Raw genomic sequence first — 26,770 nt, forward strand, 5'->3', positions numbered from 1 at the left:
AGTTTGAAATATTTCTTGTCATGCAGTCAAACAGGATAATTGTACCAGCATTTAAATCTGACTGGAAGGCATGGCCAAATTCTTTTCTAGCTCGTTTAACCTTCCTAATGCCAGAATTCACATGGAGGTTTCTATAAAGCCTATGCAGGGCTGTGTCACACACAATCCTTTCCCATAAAATAGAGATTTTTTCCAGGACATACACTGAAGCAGATGAATTTAAAATTTAATTTCTGTGAGCATTTGTGCAGGTAAAATGTAAGTCCTTAAAACCAGACATAGCAAGTAAGCACAATCAGGAAGAATTGGTGTTTAGGTTTCTGTAAACATTTGGGGCTATGTTCTGTGAGGGATTTTCTAACTCTGTGTCCTTTCACTAGCGATTTCAAAATAAAATACAGATTGCTCTTCATATGGTTTTCACTCACACCCCGATATGGATGCAGAGGCAAAATGCTTGTGTGCCATAATGGTTAAAGACGTTTGACAATAATACAATAATGTATTTTGTATTAAAAAATAAAACTGCAGACCCATAAAGATGTTTGACTTTTTTGTCCTCTAATGTTAAGCCTGACCACACTTCCTAAAAAGATGACGAAAGGGTGCGAGTAATTGAGATTTAATGGCATTTTTCCTCTGAAAAGCTTAAAGGTATGGTGCGTATGGGCTCTAACCCCTCCGCCTTGAGACAGCTGCCAATTCTGTAAACTCTGCCCCACCAACATATGCAAACAGCTCAATGTAACTGGAACAAACCTCATATTAACTGTCTTTAAAGAAAAACTGTTAAGCTATATTCTCTTCAGCCCTAATTACCTTGAAATTACCTTGATGAGAACAAAGTGGCACGTTTTTGTCTGGTGCTAAGATCACTTAAACTGGGACATGGAAAACAAAAATTGTGTATCCTGAGGGATATCACAGTATTTGCCTATAATAATTACAGTAACTTTTATTGGGTTTCATGCTAAGATTTCACATAAGTAGTACTACTGCTAAATTTTAGTTACTTAATTTTCATTTGTTGCTGTCTTAATTGTTACAGAGTGCTCGGATTTGTAAAGTTATGTCAAGGTGTATAACATAAAAGCATGTTCAATATATGCCTTCAATAATTTCTTTGTTGTTTGAAAACTTCCAACTTACAGCAAAGCTGGCATTTTATGGCCTGCAGAGCTATAAATCATTTTTAAAATCATGATGATATTACTCAAAACAGATGTGAAAACATATGTTTGCCACGGCTGTATAAACCGCTTACTTGTCATACTTAATAAATGTTGATACTTTTATTTTAACTACATTCCTGCTTAATAACTTTGAAAATCTTTTCCATGGTAAATATATTTTGCCTTAGTAAAAGTAACAGCAGGTTTTGAAAAACAAAGCTTGTTCTGTATACAAATTACACGTATATTTTTTGAACAACCCAGCACAGATCACACTCTTCAGTGACTGTCCACATCTGACTATGTAAAACATTCGACATGTTTGAGGTGCATCAGAGCCCAAAATAATTATACAGAAGAGAATAATAATAGTATTAGGAACAGAGAATCTATATGGGAGTGAGACAAACCATTGAGGAATAACAGCGCTTGTATGGGGTGACAGAAAGGCCCAGCACACACAGGCTGTGGATTTTCAGGAGTACTGACTCTGTCCTGCTGGTGCAGTCCATCAGTTATTGGGTGCTTGTAGCCTATGAAACAAGAGATTCCTACAGGAACTGTAATATAGGTCTGTCACATTGCCAAACGTAAAATCAGCTTGGAACTGTTGGATATACAATGTTGGTGCCTTTAAAATTTCAGCATCTGTCCCATTATAATGTGATTAAAAGGTTTTGGTTCTGGAGCTCTGGGATGACTTGAAAATTACATCTGTACTGGACAAAAAAAAAAAATTTCTCATTCTCATGTTTTCAGAGAAAAAACTGACCTGTGCAGACCAAGGAGAAAAACAGAAACCGTATTCTATCTTTAAAATGGTAATTTAAAATTTCTGATGATTTTGAAGCGTTTTTTTTCTGATGCAAGTGAATCTCTCAACACTAACTGCATTCTAAAAAGATGCTGTGAGTGCCTGCAGAAGTAACACATTTATAAAGACATATTTCCCAGTACATAATCAGTTTAAGATAAACACTACTATTCAAAAATGTAAACCAGGAAATGAATAAACATGTATCTTAAGGTGAATTATGGTATGCAAAATGTCAGCATCACCTTTGAACTGTAACGTACATGCTACAAGGAACGTTCAATGATCACAGGGGCCCAGGAATTGAGGTCAACAGGCAGTGGGGTTCAAATTATTTGCATGCTTTTTGGGATTTCTGAATTGTCTTTTCCGTTTCTTAAACTGTACCTTCCTTCATCCATCCTAAGTGACAGGACTGCTACTACCAATAACTACATGATTTGCATCTTACAACCCCATAGGATATTGAATCATTTTGCTGAAAAATGACTAAACATGTGGCAAGAAACCATGCACAGTTCAAAATTAAAATCAACTACACTTTCAGATTTAGATTAAATATTCACCTATGTAATTACTACAGAAATGGAATTTTTTAATCTCAGGAATGAAGGTATGCTTGATAACTGTTTAGCCTCTGGTGTTGGTCCATAAATGCCAACATGAGTCAAGAGGGAAGGATTTAAGCGTGATGATCCAGGCAGAAAATTATCTCAGAATGGCACAAAAGGGCTCTTTTGGGGTTAATGAGGAACTGCTTAAATGCCTAGAAAAACCAGTGAATAGAAAACAGCTTCTTCTTTCAAGAGGAGGGAGTTGAATATGGAAATACAAAATACATGGAGTTTCAGACTCTTCCTACCCATGACTGGATCAGTCGTGGACATCTAAGGAATAGAGCTGATGATACAAAATCATCAATCTGCTCAAATAATTTTACATAAGTCTGGAGACAGGGCAAATGGAGCCTTCAAATTCTCTTTTAAAGTAGCTTATAAAATTGTCTATACCTGTCCTTTTAGTCTTCTCAGAAAACACATTAAAATCACCTCAACCAAAATATAAATCAGTTTGTGGTTTCATTTATGACAAAATGTTCATATTTACAGTAGACTTACCAGTACATTTGGCTTATGTTGTCTCCTCTTTCAATCACTCCCTTGCCTTTTTTTTCCTTCACATCTTTTTCACTCTGAAACCTTACTATCTCCCTCAGTGTGTGCCTTTGCGGTATTATTCCAGTATTCACTTACCTTCGGCTTTCTTTCATTTCTTTAACTATATCCCATCTTCTTTTCTTTGCAGGCACTCATTTTGTACGGTGCTTTCTGTATGTACCGCCAGAATAAACCTCTTGCCTATTAATATGATTTATATTTTTGTTATATTAGCAAGGAAACAAAATGGCTGCTTCTTCCTCGATGTGCAGCCACAGATGCCACATGCTCTCTGTCACTACAGCACTTCCCCAGGGCTTACCCACACACACCAACACATTTAATTTCCAGTACCCAACAATCGCTGCAGGGGGAACCGAGCAGAGGAGCCACTTCCTTGCCCGCAGGACAATCGCCACAGGCCAAACATCACTTCTTCCCTTGCTGTCTCTCACTTCTGAGGTAATGTAGTATTATTACACACACACAAAAAAACCAGGCTTATTTCCCTCACCTACATACCAGCATTAGAGTAGTCTGCACACACATCCACTGCGGGCAAAGAAACAATACCATGTGACTAATCAAATATTTGCTAGGAACTTGATAAATAATTGAGTCAAAAGACCAGCAAAACATTAGCCCCATACTACATAAAGAAGCAAAGATTGGATTGTTTACACTTCCTAAGGAGAACACCATGTAAATTCACTGGATACATTATTCATTGCAATTACGCACTTAGCGCTCTTAACTTTATAATATTATGCCATTGCAGAATACTAGAAAAAGGAATAAAACACATAATAAATGTGATTAAATGCCTGAGATGGAAAACAGTCTGTGATTTTACCTTTATCCTTTTGTATCTTCTTTAGGTTGGTCCCAGTTTCTTGATCAATGAGTTCTCCTTCCCTGCTGTTGGTCAGCATAGCTAAAAAATTAGAGTGCACAGCTATATAACCTTGTCAGTAAAAAAAAGTGTCAGAAGAGAGGCAAATACTAAACTGTATTTCCTCTTTGTCAATAGTTTGGTTATTTTAACATTTATTTATACCACATAAGTTCTAAAGCAATTGACTATTTTTGTTGTCCATAATCAACCATTTCACCATCCTAGTTCAGCACTTAGAGCCAAATAAAATATGCAGCAAAAGCAAATTTGCTCAAGTTGATTAAACAAAGATACCACGATAGAACACAAATGACTACTGAGATGAATGTTGTTCCCTATGAAATGTTCAAATTAACTAATTAGAAAAGTACTTCACAGAAATAATTTTGGGGAAAAATACACTTAAGGATTTAAGTATTAGTAATTATCTGTAAAGCAGCAAGCTTAATAAAAAATACAGATAGACAGTAACCCAAATTGATAGATGACAGTGAAAAAACAATGCACTGTACTATTGAAAAAGATTCTTTACTTAACAACTGCAAGATCGGGGAGAGGTATTAAGTTTGTGATTTCAGGATGCCTATTTTCTTTGTACTCATTCGATTAAAACATTTCCTTCTCTGCAATTAACCAATCACAGAATTTGAAGTTATTCCAGTGAGGACACTTATTCAAAACTTCATCGCCATTTTTTAGGTAAAGTTTTTTGGGTTTTTTTCAAATTGCAAAAGTAAAGAAATACATATATTTATATAAAAACAAATTACATGCACACCTATCTTTAAAACAGTAAACATCAGACTTCAACACAGAGAAACGTTTGGTTTAACATAAAACTCAGTTTTCTTTAAAAAACTTTCAGCACCATTTCTGGAGCCCAGAGGCTTGCAGTGTATGCTACTACTATTAATAAAACAAGTTACAGAGCTTTCAAAAGCCACAGTGAGGACAAAGTCCCTTTTTCACTGTGGCTATAGGAAGTTACATTTCTTGTCCTGTAGACTGCTAGCCCTATTTGACATATGAAAAAGCTGAGGGGAATCTACTTTCTAGTCTCTGCCCTGCGTGTGCATATGTTTGGGCAAAGTAGTTCAGCTTCCATTGACTAGTTTGTGTAGAGCCAGCTGTGCTACACAGTGCTCTGGGGCTGCTGCATGGACCAGAGTCAAAACCGCAACATCCCAGCAGGCAGCTGAGTAGTTATTTGATGGGAGTGAAGTCTACACTGACTTACATGGACTGCACTGTTTTTGTAGTTTAAATCTAGCTCAGCAATGCCTGCACAGGCTCCAGTCACTGTGAAGACAACAGTGTTGACATACAATGACGTGAAGAGATGTTAATTGACTTGTCCTAGATCCCTCTTGGAAGCACCAAGAATAGGATCTAAACTTCCTCTAGACTGAATTAGCATTTTAAACACAAGATCGATAATGCACAGGCTGTGAAAACTGTGGTGGAGACCCCCCAAAAATCAAAAAGCCCTCAGCCTCATGCTGATGAGGGAATGTGTGGGCATGAGGAGGTTTTTGGAAGGGAACAGCCATCATATATTCTTTTATATGATTTTCTGACATACGTACGAAGGAAAAGAGATCTTGCTATTTTTCAATTCCAGGTGCCTTCAGAGGCACTTTTGTACTCCAGCACACAAGAGGAGTTGGTCGTACCAGAAAACGCGTGATATATTCTGTGCATAGGTGGATACTGGCACAGAATGAGTCTGGGGGCTGGGCTCTACATAGTGATAAACCTAATAAAACAAACTATAGCGATGAACTTTCTGGGTCTTTTTAGCAAGTGAGTGCTTTCCTGAGTTTCCCAGCAAAGAACTATTTGCCTCATCAAACTTGTAAAGTTCCTGAGGCCAGTAATTGCGAAGGGGTGTGAGGCTGCAGAGCACTGACCAATTCTGTCTGGTGTGTTGTCCAACTGGGATGGTGAGCTAGACACGCTGCTGCTCTGGTGGGAAGAAGCGTGGCTCCCAGGTCGCTGACTGTCTTCTAGAGATGGAGCTGGAGAAGGGCTGTCTTGAATCCTTTCCTTGAAACAGAAATAAAACAAGGTCTGTGCAATTTGATTCATGAACTTCACTTAAGTTCAATGAAAAAATGAGGTTGGCTAAAATAGCAATAACAAACGGTCTTTCCGAGATAAATAGTTAGCAGAATTCACATCGAAAGAGCTGTATAGTCTTCTACAGCCCAAAAGAGTATAGCCTTCTACATGAAATGTATCTGGGCACAGCTTTTCATTCTTTGTGTCATGACACTGCATTTGCCACCTTTTCTTACTTTCTTGGTAACTTTTTAAAAAATTTTCTGACTTTTTCACACATAGGAACATGAAGAGTCTTCTTTCATGTTGTTTTCACAAACTACTTTTAACCTACAGATAGTAAAATTGACATACATGAGTCACCTTTCAAATAAACACTTCAGATTTGGACTTAAACAGTCACTAAACGCAGTCAAATTTGTACACCCACTAGAATCTGTAGCTGAATAAATTACATCAATATCTTCTCGGAGTAGCACTCAGACAAACTTTAAAAGCTGTGGTGCTGGTAAGAACTTCACTTTTGCACGAAAAGCACCACTGGCTAAGAAAAATAAGAATGTGCTTGCAAATTCTTACATGTACATTTGCACAAAAAACTTTGATATTAAACTCTAGTTTAAATATGCACAGTACTTTAGGTAAGGAGGAAAAAAAAGGATAAGAAATTATAAAAATTTAGTAAAATTAAATTCTGCAGTTCTGTGTATCTATACTTGCAGATTGCCTGAAGATGACATGGAGTTTTCATCAGCAAAAATCTTTATGAACAGCTTAGACAAGCGTGGCAATAAGTAATAATTCATCCTGTTTTGAGGAAGGCAAGAAATTATATGACCACTTGAGATCCCTTCCAGCCCAGTGACTCCACATGTGTAATTTTTCTGAATTAATTAAAAATTCCAGGACCTTTCATTCCTGTTCCCAGGACCAATAAAAAATGAGAATCTTCTAAAAAGGACAGATCGTGGCCTGAGATACTCTAGATATTCTTATCTTAAAATCCCTTCTATGTTTTAAACCCTCTTTCAAGTGTAGCTCCAATGGAGAAACACTATACAGAGATGCTTGAATTTACAGAATTCCAGAAACTGCATCTTTGGAGTTACCCTCATCCGTGGCAATCAGCTGTTCCCTGTGGAAAATCAGAACTGAAATATTACTTTCTTTTCTATGAAAAGGGACATCCTCTTGCCCCCACCTCATCAAAAACCAGAATTACAGTGTAATCTGGGTAAGTTGTCTCAAAGGAAGTTCACAATTTTTCTGCCTTTCTAACCTGTTCTCAAATATTTTTCATTAAGACTATCAAATCTGTCTACTTGGTGGCAATTTACCATGTGCTTTTGAAAATAAACTCAATAGCATCTGAACTTTTTACGCAGTTTTTGCTAGACTGTCCTAAATCAATAATATAGCTTTAGGAAAAGAATGGTAGATTCGAATAGTTTTTCCATTATAAATAGCTACCCTAATAGCTTCTGTTCAGAACCTATTGAGGCAATTCATTAATAACACTGGCAGTAAGATCGACATTTTAAGAATATTCTTTTACCCGTTCAAACCATCTCTCTAAACCACACTCATCTTCATATTTACAGATACATTTGTGAATGATGCAACAACGGCACTGGATCCTCCGAATAACAAGGGGTGGCATTTGCCTATTGCAATCACACCAGCTGAAAACGTAGCATTGAATGTGTTTTTAATAGGACAGTTATTGTACATTAAACAACAACTGAGCCTCAAAATCATGTAACAGATGAGTATCTATGACATAGCTGTTAATCCTCAAAGGATCTGTTTTCACTAATGATCTGTTATTTAATGAACATACAATAACTAATAAATCTTAAAGGGAGACTTTTAATTGCAGTATTTTTGAATGCTAATGAGAAAGTTTTATTAAGTTTTAATTGATAGGAAACTATTTGTTGAGTCACAAGTTCTTAAAATCTTGAAAGCTGAATGGTTTTAAATAAACAAATTTTCAAATTTGGGGGAGTGGGGTGGGTGGAAGTCAAAGTCACTGATCTTAAAGTCTCCTGTGTTTTTGTCTTCTCCGTCTCCCAAAGAGGTTTTAGAGGTTGCTGAGATGAGCAGAAGAGTAAGAGAGAGTCATGGCTGACTTAGGGGTTGCTTATTAAGTTACTTTTAAAAGAAGTCACATTCTTACCCCAGGAAGGGTAAGGTATTCTCCTAAAGAAATGATGAAACATATACATGCAATCCTGAGCTTAGAAGTCCTATGTTTACCTTTGCGTAAATAAGAGCTTCCAAATAGGTTACTGCTAACAGGCTACAACTGTGACTTGAATTTTATGTGCCTGGATTTCAGTTTTAACAGTCCTCTTTGGCACTATTTACTCTCCTGTTACCACAAGAGTACTCAATTTACAATTAAGATATCATTTTGACATGATTATTTTTAGGGAAGAGTACATAGTTTAAGTAAATTCCATTGTCTATTGCAACCATGAAAATGAATAGCCAAGGAGAAGACATGCCAACTGTTCTGCAAAAAAACCCTATGAACAAATACGACTATGAATTAACCCTTAGGTCACACAAACAGGCATATACGTCATCTTAAATGGGAGTTATCCGAGTAGTTCAAAAGCTGATGATTTGGAAAAGCTAAGTATTCAAGCTCCTTCTGGTAACTACATTTCCCATTGTCTCTTGTTATAAAATAATCTCTGCATCAAGTAATTTGCTTTCAAACTCTGGGTCTTGGTTTGAAACGTTCAGGCAGAAAGAAAAGTGTCAAATAATAATGTCATTCTTAATCACACAGTGAATCACTTTCTAAGAGAATTAGTCGATTATGTCATCTAATGCCTTACTGGTTACCAAAATTTACATATACAGGGAAGATACACTTCTCCCTATGAGCAACAAAGGAGCTGAAATTTTCTCTGTATCATATGTACTACAAATGAAGAATAGAGTATCATCATATAGAACTGCATATGGATCAAGAAATTGTCCATTTCTAAACGTTTGTGTGGAAATGCAATGCTGAATTTCCCTACTATAATGAATAACACTATGAACAGACACTTTTTTTGCAAGTAAACAGATCCATTTTTCAGTCCTGTAATCAGTATGCATCTATTTAGCTACTTAACAGCAATGTGCTCTGGTTCATTAGGTAGCTACTGTTGTGTCTCAGCCTAGTTAAAATTTCACAGCAAGTTAATCTATTTTATTACAAATGAGAACACAAGTGATAATGTCCTCACCATTTTCCAAACACAGGGTTAACAGTATTTGTAACAAATCAATGAGGGCATTTAAATAGGAAAATTGCAAATCTAAAACCTTAACATTTTTTTACACCTTGATGACTTCATTTTATTTGTCATCTATGTATTTTACAATCTTGCTACTTTTCATATATTTTATTTTTTTTTCTTCTTGCAAATAGCTCAGTTTCCACCGGCACACTGCTGTGCAGCCTGGTTCTACAGTAGGCATGCTCACAGTAACAGAGAAGCATTTCTAAATAAAGTCATATTTTCTCCATTTGTATTTCTTCCTATTTCATAAATTTGCAAGATTCATATTCCAGTTTGTAACGTAATGAATTATATATATAAAATTTACAGATTGTGAGAATTTTATGAAAAATTGAAACATTTTGCAAGATCTCACCTATTTATCTAACGATAGTACCTACTTTATCTTATCTTTTCTCTTCCCTTTACAGAGCTGTAACATAAATTGTCAAAAAAGACTTTCTCAGTATTTAATCCTTTTGAAGGGTAATATATTACTGTCTCACTGAAGATCAGCGTCTTGCTTTGGCTCAGAAAATGCAGCTACATAGCTAGAAAGCTTGACTTTGTTAATTTTAGTTGTGATTTAGGTTAGCACTGAAGTCATCAACTCATCCAATTTCCAGATACATCCTTGATTTCACCTCAATATCCCTCTTCTATCCCCTCTGAGGTAGTATTCCACTCAAATAATATGAAACACTACCTAACCGTTGCATCCACACTAGTTTTATTTGAAATATATATGAACAGCTTACCTATTTTTGACATAATCTTCTTGACCTTAATTCCTTACCTCTGATTTTTTTATAGCATTGATCTTCATTTTGTGTCAGGAGTTTAGAGAAATGATGCTGCTGAATCTTCCTTTATTTTTCTTTATTCTTAGTTCTAATCTAGTTGTAATTACTCTTCCAAATGTTAATCTATTAATGAGTTCCTAGAGGATTTAATGGCATTTCACTGCTGACAAGCAGGTTTTAGAAGTTTGTCTGAGGCCTAGATATTTTATTCAGACATTTATCTTGATATTTCATATTTAATTGAGGTGCTCCTTCTGTACTCTACAGGGCTCTGCAATGGCAGGAGAGCTGGAATTCACCAGACCTCGCTAATGAAAAGGAGAGGAAGGAAAAATGGGGATTCTATTGTCTTTAGGTCTAGAGTAGAGTTTTCAACTATTTTAAGGAAGATTCAGAGCTGATGATCATGTTGGAAAAAACCAGAGAGTACATAGGCTCCAGCAGAATAATTTTTCCAACATTAATTCGCACAATGGAATGTTTATTGTGCCAGTCCTCCATCTGCCAGTGCCTGCCAAATCACCATTCAGATTTTCAAAATGGACTACACCATTAAAAAAAAAAAATCTAGAAACCGGAGTCTCATTTCTCTGAAGGTGTCTGTGAAACCAGGAGCAGTCAGCCAGCAGACTGGCTGCAGACCTGCTCTCCAAAACGACCACAATTCCATGCCCATGATATCACTGCTTCTATCTCCCTGGCTGAATTCCACCCTCAATAAGAGAGAATAGTAAGAGAAGTTAATACAATTTCAGTCAGCAAAGAGTTGAACTGCTAACTTTTTTTTTTTTTAGTTAATACTAAGACATATATTTCTTTCCAATTGCCCTTAGTTGATACTAATACTATATGAATTCTAATAGCAAGCACATTTTTAATAATCTTCTAAAGCTTACAGTCCTTAACTAATGCATTATTGAGAAAAGCAATACATGATTGGCATTAAGGCTTTCCAAAGAAAAAGAATAATCCTGACACAGTAAGCAGGAGCTGTGCTAAATCTGAAATGATGCCAGACAGTGGCCAACAAGAAATAAGGTGGTTAGAGTTACTGTTTCTGGGCAAAAGAACAGTGGTTACCTTTATATTTTGAATCTTCTCAGTCTGAAAATGGGCACACACAAAGAGTAAGGACGACTTGTTGGTCTTGTGAGCTACTTACAGTATCTCCAATTGCTCTAAGAACTGGAGATGAGCAAGGTAAACAGCTGGTCTAAAAAATAAGATAGGATCTGTATGTCTGAAAGCCAGCTGGATCCCATTCATCTTTTGCAGTGTATCGGGAAGTCATTCACTTAAAATATGTACCTTGCCATTTAAAATGCAGTTTTTTCCACTGTGTACATATACTTGTTTCAGTTGTAGTCAACTGGCAATTATTTTCCCAACAAATTTAAGGAATCATAAAAACTCTTCAATGTTTACTGATTTTCAATACCAGATGTTCACTTGCTAATTCCATTACCTTGTGACTACTTCCTATCAATTCATTAATTGCCAGCTGCTCAGCCAAACAGAAAACCACAGCTAATCAGATGGCATTGGTAAACAGCCAAACAAGAGCTTCCTTCTTCACCATTTCTTAAATTAGCAGTCACTGTGAAAACTATGGCAACCTTCACTCCTATATTAAGATTTTACTTCTACATTTTACTGGGAATCTGAAAGTATATCGACTAAAATTGGAAAGGATCTTGCAGTGGAAGCTTTCTACTTGTACTCCTCCTATGAATTGTTTCACCCAGTGCTGCAACTGAATGAAAGGCAGGCACTCCCAAGACTAACGAAGATAATGCTGTATCTAATCCACATTATAGCTATATTAGTTATTAAGTACAAATGTAAATGACTAAGCCAATACTAAAAAGATCTGAGCCAGAACTAAAAGCTAGTATGTGCTTGGCCTAACAGTATTCCCCTGCAAGCTTTGCAAAAAAGAGAAGTACTTGCTTCTTACTGTATTTTTTTTCCACTTGCAAGTTTAAAATAAGCATTCAGTGCTTATTATTTAACCTAGCAACTAGGTGTCTTGATGTTAACAACCAAGGCGTTCTCAGCATTGCAGGGAGAGAGATCTGTCTCCCTTCAAAGGAGGAGAGATAAGAAGGATATTTAAAGTGATTTGGAGGGACCTGAACATCTCCCAGTTTCTCTGTATCAGTGAATAAGAAGATACAAAACTGCACACTCCTTCACTACAGATACAGCCACAAAAATTAGCCCTATAAGAAGCAAACTTAAACATCTCACATGTCTCTCCCCATATGTACGATACGGGTACATATTCTAGTGCCCACTTCAGCAATAAGTTGCTAGCAATGAATACATGCTATGGAACAGGTCTCAGTAAATCTAATAATGAGAAAAATAACATACATTTTATCGAAGTTTTATTTTATAAACCTTGTAATATTCTGAAAACAATTCAAAATGAAATGAATGCCGAGAGATGTGAAATTAAATGTGTTATAAATTCTGTAACGGGCAATGTTTTTATACTGAGAATTGTTTCAGAGTATTCTGAGATGGCCACATTTTTCTGGCTGTCAAGTAAATATTATGAATGTGAGTTGTACAGCTCACAGAAAATAGCACCTCTCAGCAATAATTACATAGCCCATCTGTAATCTCTTTAGGGAATTTAAAATCCTGTCATATACATCCTTTACAAATGCTTTAACAATCCCACAAAATCAGGAGAAGAAGAGAACATAAAGAAAAAGAGACTCAAAAATCTCTACTGCATGTCTAGATCACACTGTACAAATAATGCTTTGTTCTGTTTATCAGTAGACCAAAATATTCAGATGCAAATTGTGTAGGGTTGATGTGAAGTACAAGATTTCAGTTTCCCTACCAAAACAAAACTTAGCATTTCACCTAAAATTCATCTTTTTTGGGGGGAGGGTGGGGGTGGGTGGATGGGGAGTGGGTTTTGATTTGTTTCTGAAGTACACTGGGGTGAACTTCTGAAATAAATAAGATTTCAAATACAAAAATAAAAATGCTTTATTTTGAGGGTTTTTTTGAGACAAAGCATTTAAATTACTTCCTCACCCCCTGCATTTTCCTGCTGCATTCAACAAATGTGCCATTTATTCCTAATTGGGACCTGAATAAGAGCAGAAAGAGAAAAGCAGGAATACAGCAAGCGTGAGGGAATAACAACGGAAGAAAAAGGGACAGCAGGAAACCAATTTGCAGAAATACTCCTACTCAGGAGAAGCACATCTCTCCGCGGTTCAGAAGAGGTGGTTAGAGAGCCAGAAGGGAGAGAGAGAACGACAAGAAGGAGGAGAGATGGAGGAGGAAGGGTGAGACATGAGCAAGAGAAGCAAGGGAAGTGCAAAATATGTGGGGCGAATAGAACAAGAAGGAAGGAAAAACTGGGAGAAAAGGGTAAAAGAGCCTCTCAAATCTCTGGGATATGATTTTGCTTCATTACTCTCAGTACTCTTTTGCTATCTAACACAAAAGGGAGCAGCTTAAAGGCCCCTGGTTTGGATTCGGTTCCCACAATTTCAAGCCCCGCCTAACCACAGTGTCTCCCACCAACCTCTTTCAAAGGACATCTGGGAATGTGCCCTTTCAGTGAATACGCAAAGATTCGCACAGTCCTAGCTCCGGAACTTGGCTCCTGCCAGCCCCCCTTATACTTTCCCAATCACAAACCTCCCCCGTTGCCCCTCCCTGCCTTTTGGCTGAAATTGTGTAAGCTAGTATGTTTTTTAGTCACACAAGCCCCTTTGGGCTTAATTAGTATAAATCAAGACTTTACATTTGATGACACTACCTTAACATTCCTATGCCTTTATTGTACATAGCTTGACGATCCGCAGCTTGAGGCCTCGTTCCACTATGGACAGAGAGTCGTTATAGGAATGTGTCTGATTCCAAGGTTCTAAAATACTGTCAATGAACAGAAGAGCTATTCCCATTTTTGCTGTGGCATCTCTTCGTGTATTTGCTGTCCATGTTAAGTGCTGTGAGGTCTCAACTCCTATGGACCCAATTTAATTTAAATGGCCTGTTAAGATTTAGGCACGCTTTCAGCATTTTATTCAATTTGTCTTCTCAGCATACATCTTAACAGCTCCTTTATGATGAACTGTATAATGTGCTATGAATGCATATTAATAGTCATATTCATTTGTTACATAATTAGCCATATTCATTATATGTCCAGTGTAAAATGAAAATCTTAACGTTACGTAGTTATTGCTCTCTGGAGTTGAGTTGGTTCTATAAACTACCGTGAAAAATCCTTTCCCTTTTGTAGAAAGGGCCCATCCAAACTTTGCTTCTGAAGACCTGAAAATATCATCACTGAATAGATTTTTCTGAGTTTCAGGAACAAAATTATTGGATGACAGTAAATTACTACATTTATTCACTACTGTTTCTAGTCTAAAGCATGATTCAAGTGTACTTCAGCCAAGTTCCACCCCAGACTGGTCCCCAAGACCAGGCTGGCAAAGCATTTTACACCTAGGCCAGTAACGGGATTGCAGAGTTCATCCAGCTGAAGAGTAGCTCTGAAATAAAAGAAGAGGGAACACAAGAGGGAGAAGAGAGAGGGTGGTAAAGTGTGCGTTGCTGTCAAATTTTGGTTTTGCCATACAAGACCCTCAATTATACAGATTCCTCAGAATGATATGAGCCAAGTTTCAAATGGAGCAAGCTCTTTCAGATGTGCAGTAAATCTCCGGAAGTCTGGATTTATTACAGGGGCACTGTCAGTACTGTAGCTATAGCACTGCTAGCAGGTGCTGCTATAACCACATCAGATCATATTATAGATGGCTAAGAAGGTTTTGTGAGCCTGGCCATTGTGCCTGCCTAATTTATGGTGTTCCTGTCAGGAAGAAATCAAGTTTCATAGTTATGACATTTCTTTCTGGAGCACTAAATGTTAACTTTGCTGATCATGCATGTCTTGGTAGAACAGCTTATTCCTAAATGGCAAACGTGATATAAAAAACATAATGACTTCATTCAAAACCTTTATAAAGCAGCTGATTCTCACACCTACAGAAAACAGGCCAAGTGGTATTTTAGTCACCAGAGTATGGAAATAGATACACACTCAGTATATTTGATTAATTACTCCCATTTTAAATAATGTCATGATGCTGGAATTGCAGTCTATCTCAAAGTAGTAATTTTTTTTCTTATTAAATGCACTTAAATAATGTCATATAATAAAAGTAATACTGCTGATTAGGTAACAGCAGCAATGCTTTTCTTCACATGTTTCACTTTCTACAAGGATTTCATCTTCATTGGTCATCAGAGCTAAATGGTTGTACATAACGGAAGGAAAGGGCAAAAAGAGTCTCACTCTCTAACAAAATTCATCTACACTTTCACCACTCAGAACGAACAAGAGAAAGCTGCAGCATCACTTGACAGGTGAGAGTAACACAGCAATAGATGCACACTTTACCTCTGTCACATTAGCTACTGGTGTATTTTCCTCTACATCATGTAGAGAAAATAATTCCCACTAGAGTGCTGGTGAGACCTACTGTTGCTGTGGCGATGCCGTGTATCCCCTAGTGCAGGTGTTGGGGGGAAAAATAGCTGTAAATGAGTAACTAGAATCAACAAGGGCCTGCTAAAGAGCACCCGTAAACCTAACTGCTTGCAAAAACTGTGGTTTGTATTACAAAGAACTAGCGTTGTTTAAAAATACATATTTAATCTTCATTTTGACATACTGATAGCATTTTAAATATAATCAAAGCTTATGCAGTCTACTTGCTGCTACAAATATTCCACTGCTGTATTTAAGTTATGGTTTTCTCAAGAGGTCTCTGAACAGTTAAAGAAAAGGTTACGGAGTTGGACATAAGAGATACCATGTTTCCCCCACCCAGTCAACAACTGTGCAGACACACTGATGTGATGAGAATTTTTTTACAGATCTTCATCTTAAATAGTCTCTAACTGGGGACTGCCCCTTCCCCCCCCGCCCCTGAATTTTACCAGCCTCCCAGAATCCAAGAAAACAAAATATAAACAAAATCAAACTATTAATAACAACAACATTTGGCCTAATTTGGAAGTGGACTCTCAGTAAAGAAGAAAAGCAACCTGAGGCAATTTTGAAGATGCTTAGGTCTAGGAAGAAGTTGAGAAGAAAAACGAAGACCTCCAGAACCTCAGCAACAGGGAGACGTAACATTTTATTCTACTGTAATGTGATAACAGAGATTTGCTTTCTTCACTGAATGTATGTTAATATCAGTAAATACAAGTATGAAAAATAAACATGCGGTTGTGTACTACTAGTTTCTTTCCCTGCTTGATGTAGAAACAAAATTTTCTGCAGCAGCAAGCTGTGACAATAGAAAGTACAACACAGTCCTAACTAATTTATTCTCACAATTGGCCTGTAATATTGGCAACAGTCACTTTCTCAATGACAAAATAATGGTATTTTATAATTAAGATGTTTTACAATAAAGATATGAGAGATTAAGTTCAGCAAATCAGTGGAAGTTATTAGAATAAAGCAACTCAGAACTTCAGAATGATGGGGATACATGAGTGTAAATGAGCATAAATATCAAAATGTACTTTCCAGAAGACATAGCTGTATAGAATCATGTATTTAAAAGCAAAGAAAAATGGACTAAAATAACTACCTTTCAGAGCGGACAAAATTTTGTGTAGTCCACAAGAAACATGCATGTGCATGCAAATACACACAAAAGTTAGATTGATAAAACCTTTCATATTTGCTCAATAAAAAGAGGACACACTTTGGAGAATCCCACAGCACCAATCCCTCACGTGCACCAATCCTATATCCTTCTACTTTGAACATTTCCTGTCTCAACATATTTTTTAGTGTGTGGCAGGACTTCAGCTCTCAACACAGACGTGAAATCTTCTTAACAACCTGCTTGGAAGAGACTACCAGAAGCCTTTAAAAGTGTAAACACGTTTTATCCAGTCAGAAGGAAATTTAGGTGTGCCTATCAGAGGCTATACTCACCAAGGTACTTCTGATTATTTTATCTGCTATTAACCTGCTCTAGAATTGCACCTCATCAGAGTTCCTGTTATGTTCTATACCATTTTCTTTTAAGCATAACATTAAGTTTGATTTTAAACAACAGTTTAGAATAGCTTTTGAGCTTTAACAGATGCAGCACTGTTTATTCCCCTAGCCTCTAGTGAGTGTTAGTATCTGTTTTTAATTACATTACAGATTTGTAGATAGAGCAGAGCATCTTAACTTCTTGACTGTACTCGTGGGTATTTCCTCAAACTGAAGCACTGTCAGGAACAGCAAACCAGGTGTGCTATAGGCAGCATAAGCTCACTGCCTCTTAGTCATCTTCCTTAAGTCACTGTAAATGTTTTCGTTAGCCACAAAAAGCTATTTTTTGTAAGTCTCATAGATGACTCTTACCTTTATAACAGAGGCCCCTGCCCTGGAAAGAGGACTGTGCATTTGGGCTGCTGCAGCCATGTTAGCTATTGTATTGAGGTGGTTCATCTGATTCATTGCCATTGCAACCGAAGCGGGAGGTAGGCTGACGGGAAGCAGAGGGTGGGGCATCATCATAAACGGCAGGTCTATCCCTAAAAGAGAGCACGGGCAGGTTATATGTGTCAGTCCCTCATTTTATAAGCCAATACCTTACTTTTTAGAGTCTATATTCTACTGGAACATTGACTAGTCAAACTCAGTATTATTGTGTTAATAATTTTGATGTTACTAAGGGAGTAATTGTCTTTGTATTCCAGAAAAGGCTGTATGGTCTCCATTAGGTAAAGAAACATACAGCTATAAGGTAACACAGTATTAAAACAAACATACAACAATGCGTAAGTTCAGTGGTCTCTATTAAAAGCAATAAAGAAAAAAACCACAAAACATGCAGATATTTGCCTGTTTTCCCAATAATCAAATATTTATTAATAATTTTATCTGACAACATACTCCTACCAAGTCCTCTTACTATTATTAGTTCACATACATGGCAACCTGAGACTAGGTTTTCAACCTGAGACTAGGTTTTTATATTAGGACTGTTTCTTGAATACAGGAAGCTGTGGGTTTGACTCTAGACACTACTGAACTACCGTACAGGTCTGTGAACCGGAACATGTAATGAGAGGTTAAAATTTTTGCCAGAGGTTTTCATTTCCAAAGAGTCACTTTAAATTGTCTTCTGCTATGTATATAAAACAATTTAAGAAGATATGAAATTCATTTGGACCAACTTGCAGATCTTGACATTGCCAGAAGGGTGATGTTACTGCTAGCAAGAATTGGATTCTTGTGTTTCATTAGTATCTATTTCAGCATTATTTATTTTTTCAGTGTATTATTTATTGTATTTAGTAATGACTACAATGGAAAGCAAAACCAGGACACCAATTCACTGAAAAAATTGTTTCAGGTTATTCTGCATTTAACAATTCTTTAGAGAGAGCACTTGAAGATAGCTACCTTTGGGTATTGAAAAAAAAATTTTTTTTTTCTTCCCCAGAAAAACTAGGACTCATTCTGCCAGACAAAATATCTTATAATTTTTCTAAATGAAATTTAGTTTAGAAATTCTCATTTAAAAATTCAGGTACAAGTAGTAAATAACAATCATAGAGCTAGTCATAACCATATGAATACAACCATACAGTATTCCCATTAATGATTTCTAAAAGTTTTTTAACTTTTGGCTTTATCTTAAGTATTTTAAATGAGAAGGCCAGTCACCATTTTGGTGTGCGACAGAACCCACAATAAAAAAAATAACAGTGACTGATACAGCTTATATTATTCCAATACAATTTGACTATAGCGATATAAAAATACCACTGTGCCCACCACGAAAGGCAGGACTGTATATATTCTGAGCTCCCACGTATTTCTGTTTAGCCTGAGTATATCATGATCAACAACTCTGATGTCTTATGATTCACTTTATATTTCAGATGATGATCCACACCAGTATTAATTATGATAGGTAATAAGCAAAGCCCACATACATCTCCCATCACTTTAAACCATACTGACAATCCCCTTCACTGCTTACATCCACAAGCCTTTGTTCCCCTGCATATCTCCCTTAACAGCCCAATAATCTTTCCTCTATAGAGTTCCAAAACTCCCAGACACCATCTGGCCACATTGAGTTGTATGTCTACTTAAAGTCCAATTGACATGCAAACTAAATGCAAACTACAAACAGAATTTAACAGCATATCACCAGTTTTAAGACACAATCCGTCAAATGTTTCAGAGGACTATGAAGAAAATATATCCTCCACTTGCAAATCATTGGATGTAATATCTGACATTCAATAAACCCTTTAATAGCCTATAGACATTTGCCTATTACAAAATCTACTGGAAAGTATCTTTAAAGTTGTCTTTAACAGCAAAGAACACAATATCGCTGTATGTAAAATATATACAGGTATTGAATGAGAGGATAAACTGCAGTGAATTTGAGTCCTGTGATCTGGTCATTCTTAACTACTGACTCTTAACCCAAAATACTCAGGTCCATACGTTTCCGTCAATGAAGCAGACCCACACTGTAGGAGCCATTTCAATAGCTTTGATTTATTCAAGTCTGGGGCCCTACATAGGTGGCAAGGAACTATCTGCTCCTAAAATTGTGTAAGGAGCAAGAAATGTCATTCATCCTTTAAAACTAACACCAAAATCAACCTTCAAAACTTTGAGGATGAAAAGCTTGAACGAGTAACAAGAGTTCAGAAATAGTGAGATTTTAATTCTTCATCTATCATCACCTGTTAAAATTAACTTTACTCCTCATTAATTTTTAAAAATATTTATCCTGAACATCTTTCTTGGAGTAACTTTCCCTTCCCTTCCTTCCCTCTTTGGGTGCAAAGGAGAAGGGCAACTGTTGGCTTCCCATCTGCTCCCTTCTTAAGGGAAGAAAAAGAGATGGGTTTGAAGGGAGCTTTAAGTTCCAAATCCAAACTTTATCTGTGCCATTTTATTCCAGTTGCTTTGGATTGCTGGGTTCAATGGATGACCTTGCACACACCTGGCAGGTACAATGCAAAATAAGGCAGAGGGATTGCTTCTGCTTGCTTTAAACTAGACATTTTGCTTTTATTCCTGGCTCTCATGTTTTTATTTGGTGATCAGCTTTTTCACCTGGAAGAGAATTTTCACATATAGATAAAATTTTAAGCAACTTTATGGTTATTTTTCCCTTCAGTCCAGGCCATGGAAAAGTCAGTTAAGGACTGACAGTCCCTCACCCAGCAGTCGGTGACTATTCAAAGAGGGCAACTATATCCCAATGGGTGGCTTAGACATGATGCACAAGTGCATCAGACAGTAGGAGGATTGACCCTCCTGTCGTTCATGCATCTCCCACCCATTTTCCCCACCTCCAGGAGGCTGGGAAGGAAGACCTCCAAGCAGGTCTCCATGTACTGTTATCTCTCCTAAGAGCACAATACGTACTGTTGGTGAGCAGGTGATTCTGCTGGAGAGGACTGAGTGGGTGCGCACTTCCAAGGCTCGACTGCCCCGACAATGTGGGATGACCAATGCTGTGCTGTGATCCTGTTGTAATGGGAGACTGAAGCTTGTCTTTATCCCAGGAGGATTCACTCCCACCTGCAAAACAGGGTACAAACCAACCATAAATGGCATATACTTTTCTTTAGAAGATATTTTGCTTGGTTAGCAGCGAGCTAATACTCTTTACCATAGCTAAGCACCTAGCACAAACACAGCACCTGAAACCTACACCTGATTTTTTTTTGATAAATTAATAAATATGCATCAGGCAAAAAATATGACTAGAAACTTTCAGCATCACCTACCTTCGTAACACTAGGTTTTGGCAACAGGAAAAGCTAAATATTTAAGGACAATATCATACAAGTCAACAACAGTGTATTGGGTTTGCGTGGCCAGGTTTTGGTAGCGGTGGGGATGGCTTCTGCGAGAGGTTGCTAGAAGCTTCCCCTGTGTCCGGCAGAGCCAGTGCCAGCGGCTCCAAGACAGACCCGCCGCTGGCCAAGGCCGAGCCCATCAGTGATGGTGGCAGCGCCTCTGGGATAACAGAGTTCAGAAGGGGAAAAAAACCTCAAAACTGGGCAACTGCAGCCAGAGAGAGGAGTGAGAACATGTGAGAAGAGTAGCCCCACAGCCCCCAGACCCGAGCAGGAGGGGCTCCAGGCGCCGGAGCAGAGGGTCCCCAGCAGCCCCTGGGGAAGCCCACGGGGAGGCCGGCTGTGCCCCTGCGGCCATGGAGCTCCACGGGGGAGCAGATCTCCACCCGCACCCGGGGAGGGCCCCCCGCCGGAGCAGGGGGATGCCCAAAGGAGGCCGTGACCCCGTGGGCAGCCCGTGCTGAGGCCGGCTCCTGGCAGGGCCTGTGGCCCCGTGGGGAGAGAGAGGAGCCCCGGCTGGAGCAGGTTTGCTGGCAAGACCTGGGACCCCGCAGGGGCCAGGCTGGAGCAGCCTGTTCCTGAAGGACGGCACCCGTGGGGGGACCCAGGCTGGAACACCCTGTTCCTGAAGGACGGCACCCGTGGGGGGACCCAGGCTGGAGCACCCTGTTCCTGAAGGATGGCACCCGTGGGGGGACCCGGGCTGGAGCAGCTCATGAAGAACTGCAGCCCGTGGGAAGGACTCACGTTGCAGAAGTCCGTGGAGGACTGTCTCCCATGGGAGGGACCCCACGTTGGAGCAAGGGAAGGGTGTGAGGAGCCTCCCCTGAGGAGGAAGGAGCGGCAGAGACAGCATGTGATGAATTGACCACAGCCCCCATTCCCCGTCCCCCTGCACCCCTGGAGGGCAAGGAGGAGGAGAATCGGGAGTGAAGTTGAGCCCGGGAAGAAGGGAGGGGTGGGGGGAAGGTGTTTTAAGATTTACTTTTTATTTCTCATTACCCTACTCTGATTTGATTGGTAATAAAGTAAGCTAATTTCCCCAAGTCAAGTCTGTTTTGCCCGTGATGGTAATCGCTGCCTGATCTCTCCCGATCCTTATCTCAACCCATGAGCTTCTCATTATATTTTCTCTCCCCTGCCCAGCTGAGGAAGGGAGTGGTAGAGTGGCTTTGGTGGGCACCTGACATCCAGCCAGGGCCAACCCACCACAGTTCATCACTATTAATAAGGCAGAAAAGGAACATCTGAGACACTGAATCACAATCTCCCACTATCACAGAGAATCAGGCCACCCAGATCCTGCCAGAGACAGATCAGTGCCCACCCTGGGGCTCATCAGGTTACCGCTGTTAACCTTGCTGGGGAGTCGCTCCGCTATTCACTCCCCCCAACACTCCCTAGCATTCTACCTGGAATTCACCCCTGAACAGGTTACAACAATTTATCCTGCTGCTATGTTATATTTGAGCTTAAATACCTTTCCCTCCACTGCTGGGTTTGACCCTATGGATGTCCGAAGTGAAACACTTCACTTTGCTATGTTAAACACGCGAGGCATTAGGTTGGGCTTGGAAATCATCAGTGTTCAAGAATTTAAAGAGTCCAGATACTCACTATGCACAGTAATTACTGTCTACAACAAAAACACACTATAGCAAACTAAGCACTTATGTGTTTGGTCTAGAATATGTTTGGTCTTCTGAAGAGAGGGTGTTTCTGCAGCAATTTTACAGATTGTAGTTTCTTCAGTATTATGCTTAAGCACTTGAATAACAACAAGTTCCTTTTAAACAGCAGTTAAGTAGACTATGGTAGTGAATTCTGAAATACATCTGGTCCACAAAATAAACCATCTTAAAAAAGTTAGACTGAACATTTTTAGAGTAAAAAGGTATTTTAAGTACATTCCCTTCTCAGGTACACCCCACATTTTGAAGTAGCTTATAGATTGCTCTGAAAATTTGTAACTGCAGTATTGACTTTGTTTTAAATTTATGAACAAGAATTTCAATTAGAATAAGTAAACAGATTACTGTAATGCAGCAGAGGCAGCAAGCAAAAAACCATTTTAATTGAGTATGAAAGTAACAGAAAAATTCCATTCCTTATGACAACACTTAGCTAATAAACATGATTAATATAGCTAAATGAAAAAGTTTGAAAGATCAATGATTGAGAAAAAAGGAAATCACTCCATCATTTTAGCACTATGTCCAAGTATGAATTACCTTCCTATAAAAGATCTGTAATTTGTAAAATGATGAGTAATACATTGATGAAGATACACACACTAAATTATGCCATGTGATATAATATAACATGGCATAGTGCAGTAATTAGAAGAACTACTACAGTTAAGACTGTGTCAGCATCTTTGTTATTTAATATACTGTATATCAGCTTTTTCAAATAACATTTGACTGATACTAAGTATAGAAGTTGTTCATTCTGGCTATTATGAAACAGAAGTAGTATTATTTGGTAAAGTATTTCTCAAGTTCAATTTGTAATATAAAAAAGATTTTCCAAGGAAATGCTTAGCATTTGATTTTACCAAGTTTTATTTTTCTCCAATATGTTTTTTCAGTAAATTTAAGTTTAACATTTACACTTTATTCTTCCTCAAAAAAGACATATGACATGTACTTTAGTATTAATTTTTTTTGTTTGGAAATAGATTTTGTACATGTAACTTCACTGATCAGGGCAGTGGCCACAAAAACCATGCACACGACAGTCTGTCGGAGATTTCTGAATGAAAAGAAAAAACTGCACTCTTCATCTAAAAGTCTCCCTCACACATTCTCCAATACTTCCAACCCCAGGCACAGATGGTCTAAACTCTTAGCTCATTTACTTATTTCTGGAAGTTTCTCTTGTCTTCCCAAAGCCTCATGCATCTACCCACCATACTTCTGTGGCCCTGAAGCTGTAATATCAGAGTGCCCCACCAGCTTTCTGTGCCCCACTTTACAACTGTTGCACATTCTGTAGGAAAGTACAATTATTCCTATTTTACAGATGGAGAATCGCACTGCACGAAGTGACTTGCTTAAGGAAATAGAGGAAACCTGCAATGGAACAGGAAACTGAATTTAAATTATGTTGTACGGTCCAAACCACTGGACCAGTTTTCCTTACAGATGGAGACAATAATAACTTTTTTTCCTGCAAATTCCACTTGTAATCTGCTCCAGTATTCAGTGCCAGCAACACAAGAATAAATTGCAATACACTTATCTCTACAGACCATTCCTGTATTCTTACGTTCACTATCACTTCTCCTTAGAGAAAGAAAAAAAAAATACTGCTGAGCGTATGATGTATAATAAAAGTGCATGTTAAATGAAATGTATCCTGTAGTCTGCAGTATATCACATCAATAACAGCTTCATCACTTAATCTTGACTGCATATACTATGTAGTAGCAAGTCTCTTAAAAAGAAAGTAATAGTTACAACTCTTTCGTACCTAGAACTGTCCAGTTGTGAAGTGTTTTCTAAGGCCAGTATGATTATCTCCAACTTACAAGTGGGAAAGTTGAGGTGCACAATTATGAAGCAACTTCCTCCATGTTACCTACTAGACTAACAGTGAAACTGGACGAGAAGTCAGGTCTCTCAGGTCCTACTCCTGTGCTCTACACCATAGACGCTTTCAGTTACAGTCCCTTTGCACAGCTAAAAAATATACATTTTAAAAGAAAATTTGTATCCTTCCCTGCACTATCTATTCCCATACAGTAAGAAAAATTCACATGTAAATTAATAGTAAGCCAGAACTAGATTCCCATTACAAACCAAATATGTAAAATGCAAACCTGTGGTAAGATACTCAAGTCCTTTTATTGTCATGCAAATTTTAAAAAGGGTATTTGTTTTCGAGCAGACACATTTTCTTATTTGGTACCACAGTTATCAGCATGTTATATTAGGAAGTACATATCTGACACATACATATATATAAAAATATATACATATCTCAATGCATAGTTTCAAATTCTTTGTTACCCTAACAATTAGAAGTGAATACATCTACAATAAGTAAATCCTTTTTAATACTTCAAATTTAGGTGTAACAGTAATTTTTAAGGAAATTTATGTTCATTGTCATTTTTTGTTCAAATAGGTGCCATCAGTTAGGCAAAGGTATCATGTTTTGACATCTACATCCTGCGTTTGGTACAATGAGCTTACAGGTGACACTGAAAATGAAACTTTATGATACGAAACACGCAATACACCACACAGAAATAAATTTATGGGAGTCAATTTTTTTTTTCTCTCATTATATTCAAAAGGTTTGGTATTTGAAGAAATTTGTATTAAGAAAAAATGATTTCTTGGTCCACACTAAGCTAGTGAATGCTCTCACTCTTTATAATCTAGAAGATAAGAGTCTAAAATTAAACAATGATCTGTACTACTGTATATAGAGGGATGGACTTCCAAGTAATTTCTTTTAGGTATACATGAAACAAAAGGGGAAAAAAGTATGAAAAAAGAAAGCAAGCATACAACACTATGGAAAATAAGACAACAGAAAACAGCAATGGAACTTACTTTACCTCTAATATATATATTGTAAATTATAGCTTTTTATTTATTTTAAATGAGAAAGAATATTTCATTTTAAAGTATTAGTAACTTGATGCAGAAGTGTCATAGGAATATTATTAGAGCACTCAGAAGTCTGTTGATTCATCAAAATGCCAATACGTTATTTATACACTTTGCAAAAAGCTTTGCATTTAACGTTTAACCCACTACCCATATGACCTTCTCTCCAACAGATAAAACTAAAGGACAAAAAGGTAATTTTTCCTTATCTTGTTTGCATTCTAGTCGATCTTGTCCCCGAACAGACTGTACTCAGCATTAAAAAAGGGCAAGAGAGACAAGAACCTCCATCTTCCCGAGCCCCTGACGCCTGTCAGAAGCAAGCACAGAGACTGCCGCTTGCTTGGCACAGCCGCAGCGAGGAGGGAGGACGGGGCAGAGCTATCAGCTGGCCAGCCAGCCTCCAGGACTCAGAACGCACCCGCTGCCCCGCAGAAGCACCTGAACAACGCTCTGGGCGGCCTCAACCATCCAGTTCGGGCCACACGGCAAACGTGTGGTGTGCAGTTCTGCTTTCAGATTTGCAGCAAAATGCACAATAGGGATGAAGAAGGCGGCCTGACTGCCTGCGTTGTACACAGTCGCCTACACAGGAACGTAGTGCGTGTTTTAAAGGGCACGGATAAAGACAAACACTACATGGATTTGGTAAGAGAAACAGTTACTTTACAATATACTTAATAATTCAAGTCTGGTATTTACCAGTCTAAAACAGGTTATCTGAGAGAACTTATTCGTCAGTATATGAACTACACTTGTGTTCAACTAAGCAAAAGCAAAACTAATGTAGCAAACCCCAGTCCATTCGCTTCTGAATTAAAATACGGTAAGAGGTAAGCATTCCCTTAATGCCATTGTACAGCCCAGTGGCCAAATGCTGTATGTCTCTGTTCCCAAGTCCCTCTGAACAGCAAATTCGGGTGAGTTCAGATGCATAGGGAGTTAAATCACAGGTAACACAAACAAACAGGGAAAATCAGCCTAAGCAATACATACACATACTGTTGATGATATACACTGTACCCACAGATGCCCCGCAAGGTTATTTACAGTCACG

General features: G+C 38.1%; 1 protein-coding gene across 1 annotated transcript in view; it reads right to left on the reverse strand.

The window, feature by feature from the left end:
- The window catches only part of DACH2 (dachshund family transcription factor 2), a gene marked incomplete at its 3' end in the record, with an annotated part of 304,056 nt that overhangs the window by 47,633 nt on the left and 229,653 nt on the right, over positions 1-26,770 (reverse strand). The window contains exons 4-6 of the mRNA XM_082004276.1: positions 20,655-20,810; positions 17,610-17,782; positions 5,949-6,084 (exon numbers count right to left, since the gene is read on the reverse strand). Coding sequence (XP_081860402.1) covers positions 5,949-6,084; positions 17,610-17,782; positions 20,655-20,810 — 465 coding nt within the window. The remainder of the gene's footprint in view (positions 1-5,948; positions 6,085-17,609; positions 17,783-20,654; positions 20,811-26,770) is intronic.

Source organism: Phaethon aethereus (genome assembly GCF_964289735.1).
Source record: "Phaethon aethereus genome assembly, chromosome: 10".
NCBI classification, from domain to species: Eukaryota; Metazoa; Chordata; class Aves; order Phaethontiformes; family Phaethontidae; genus Phaethon; species Phaethon aethereus.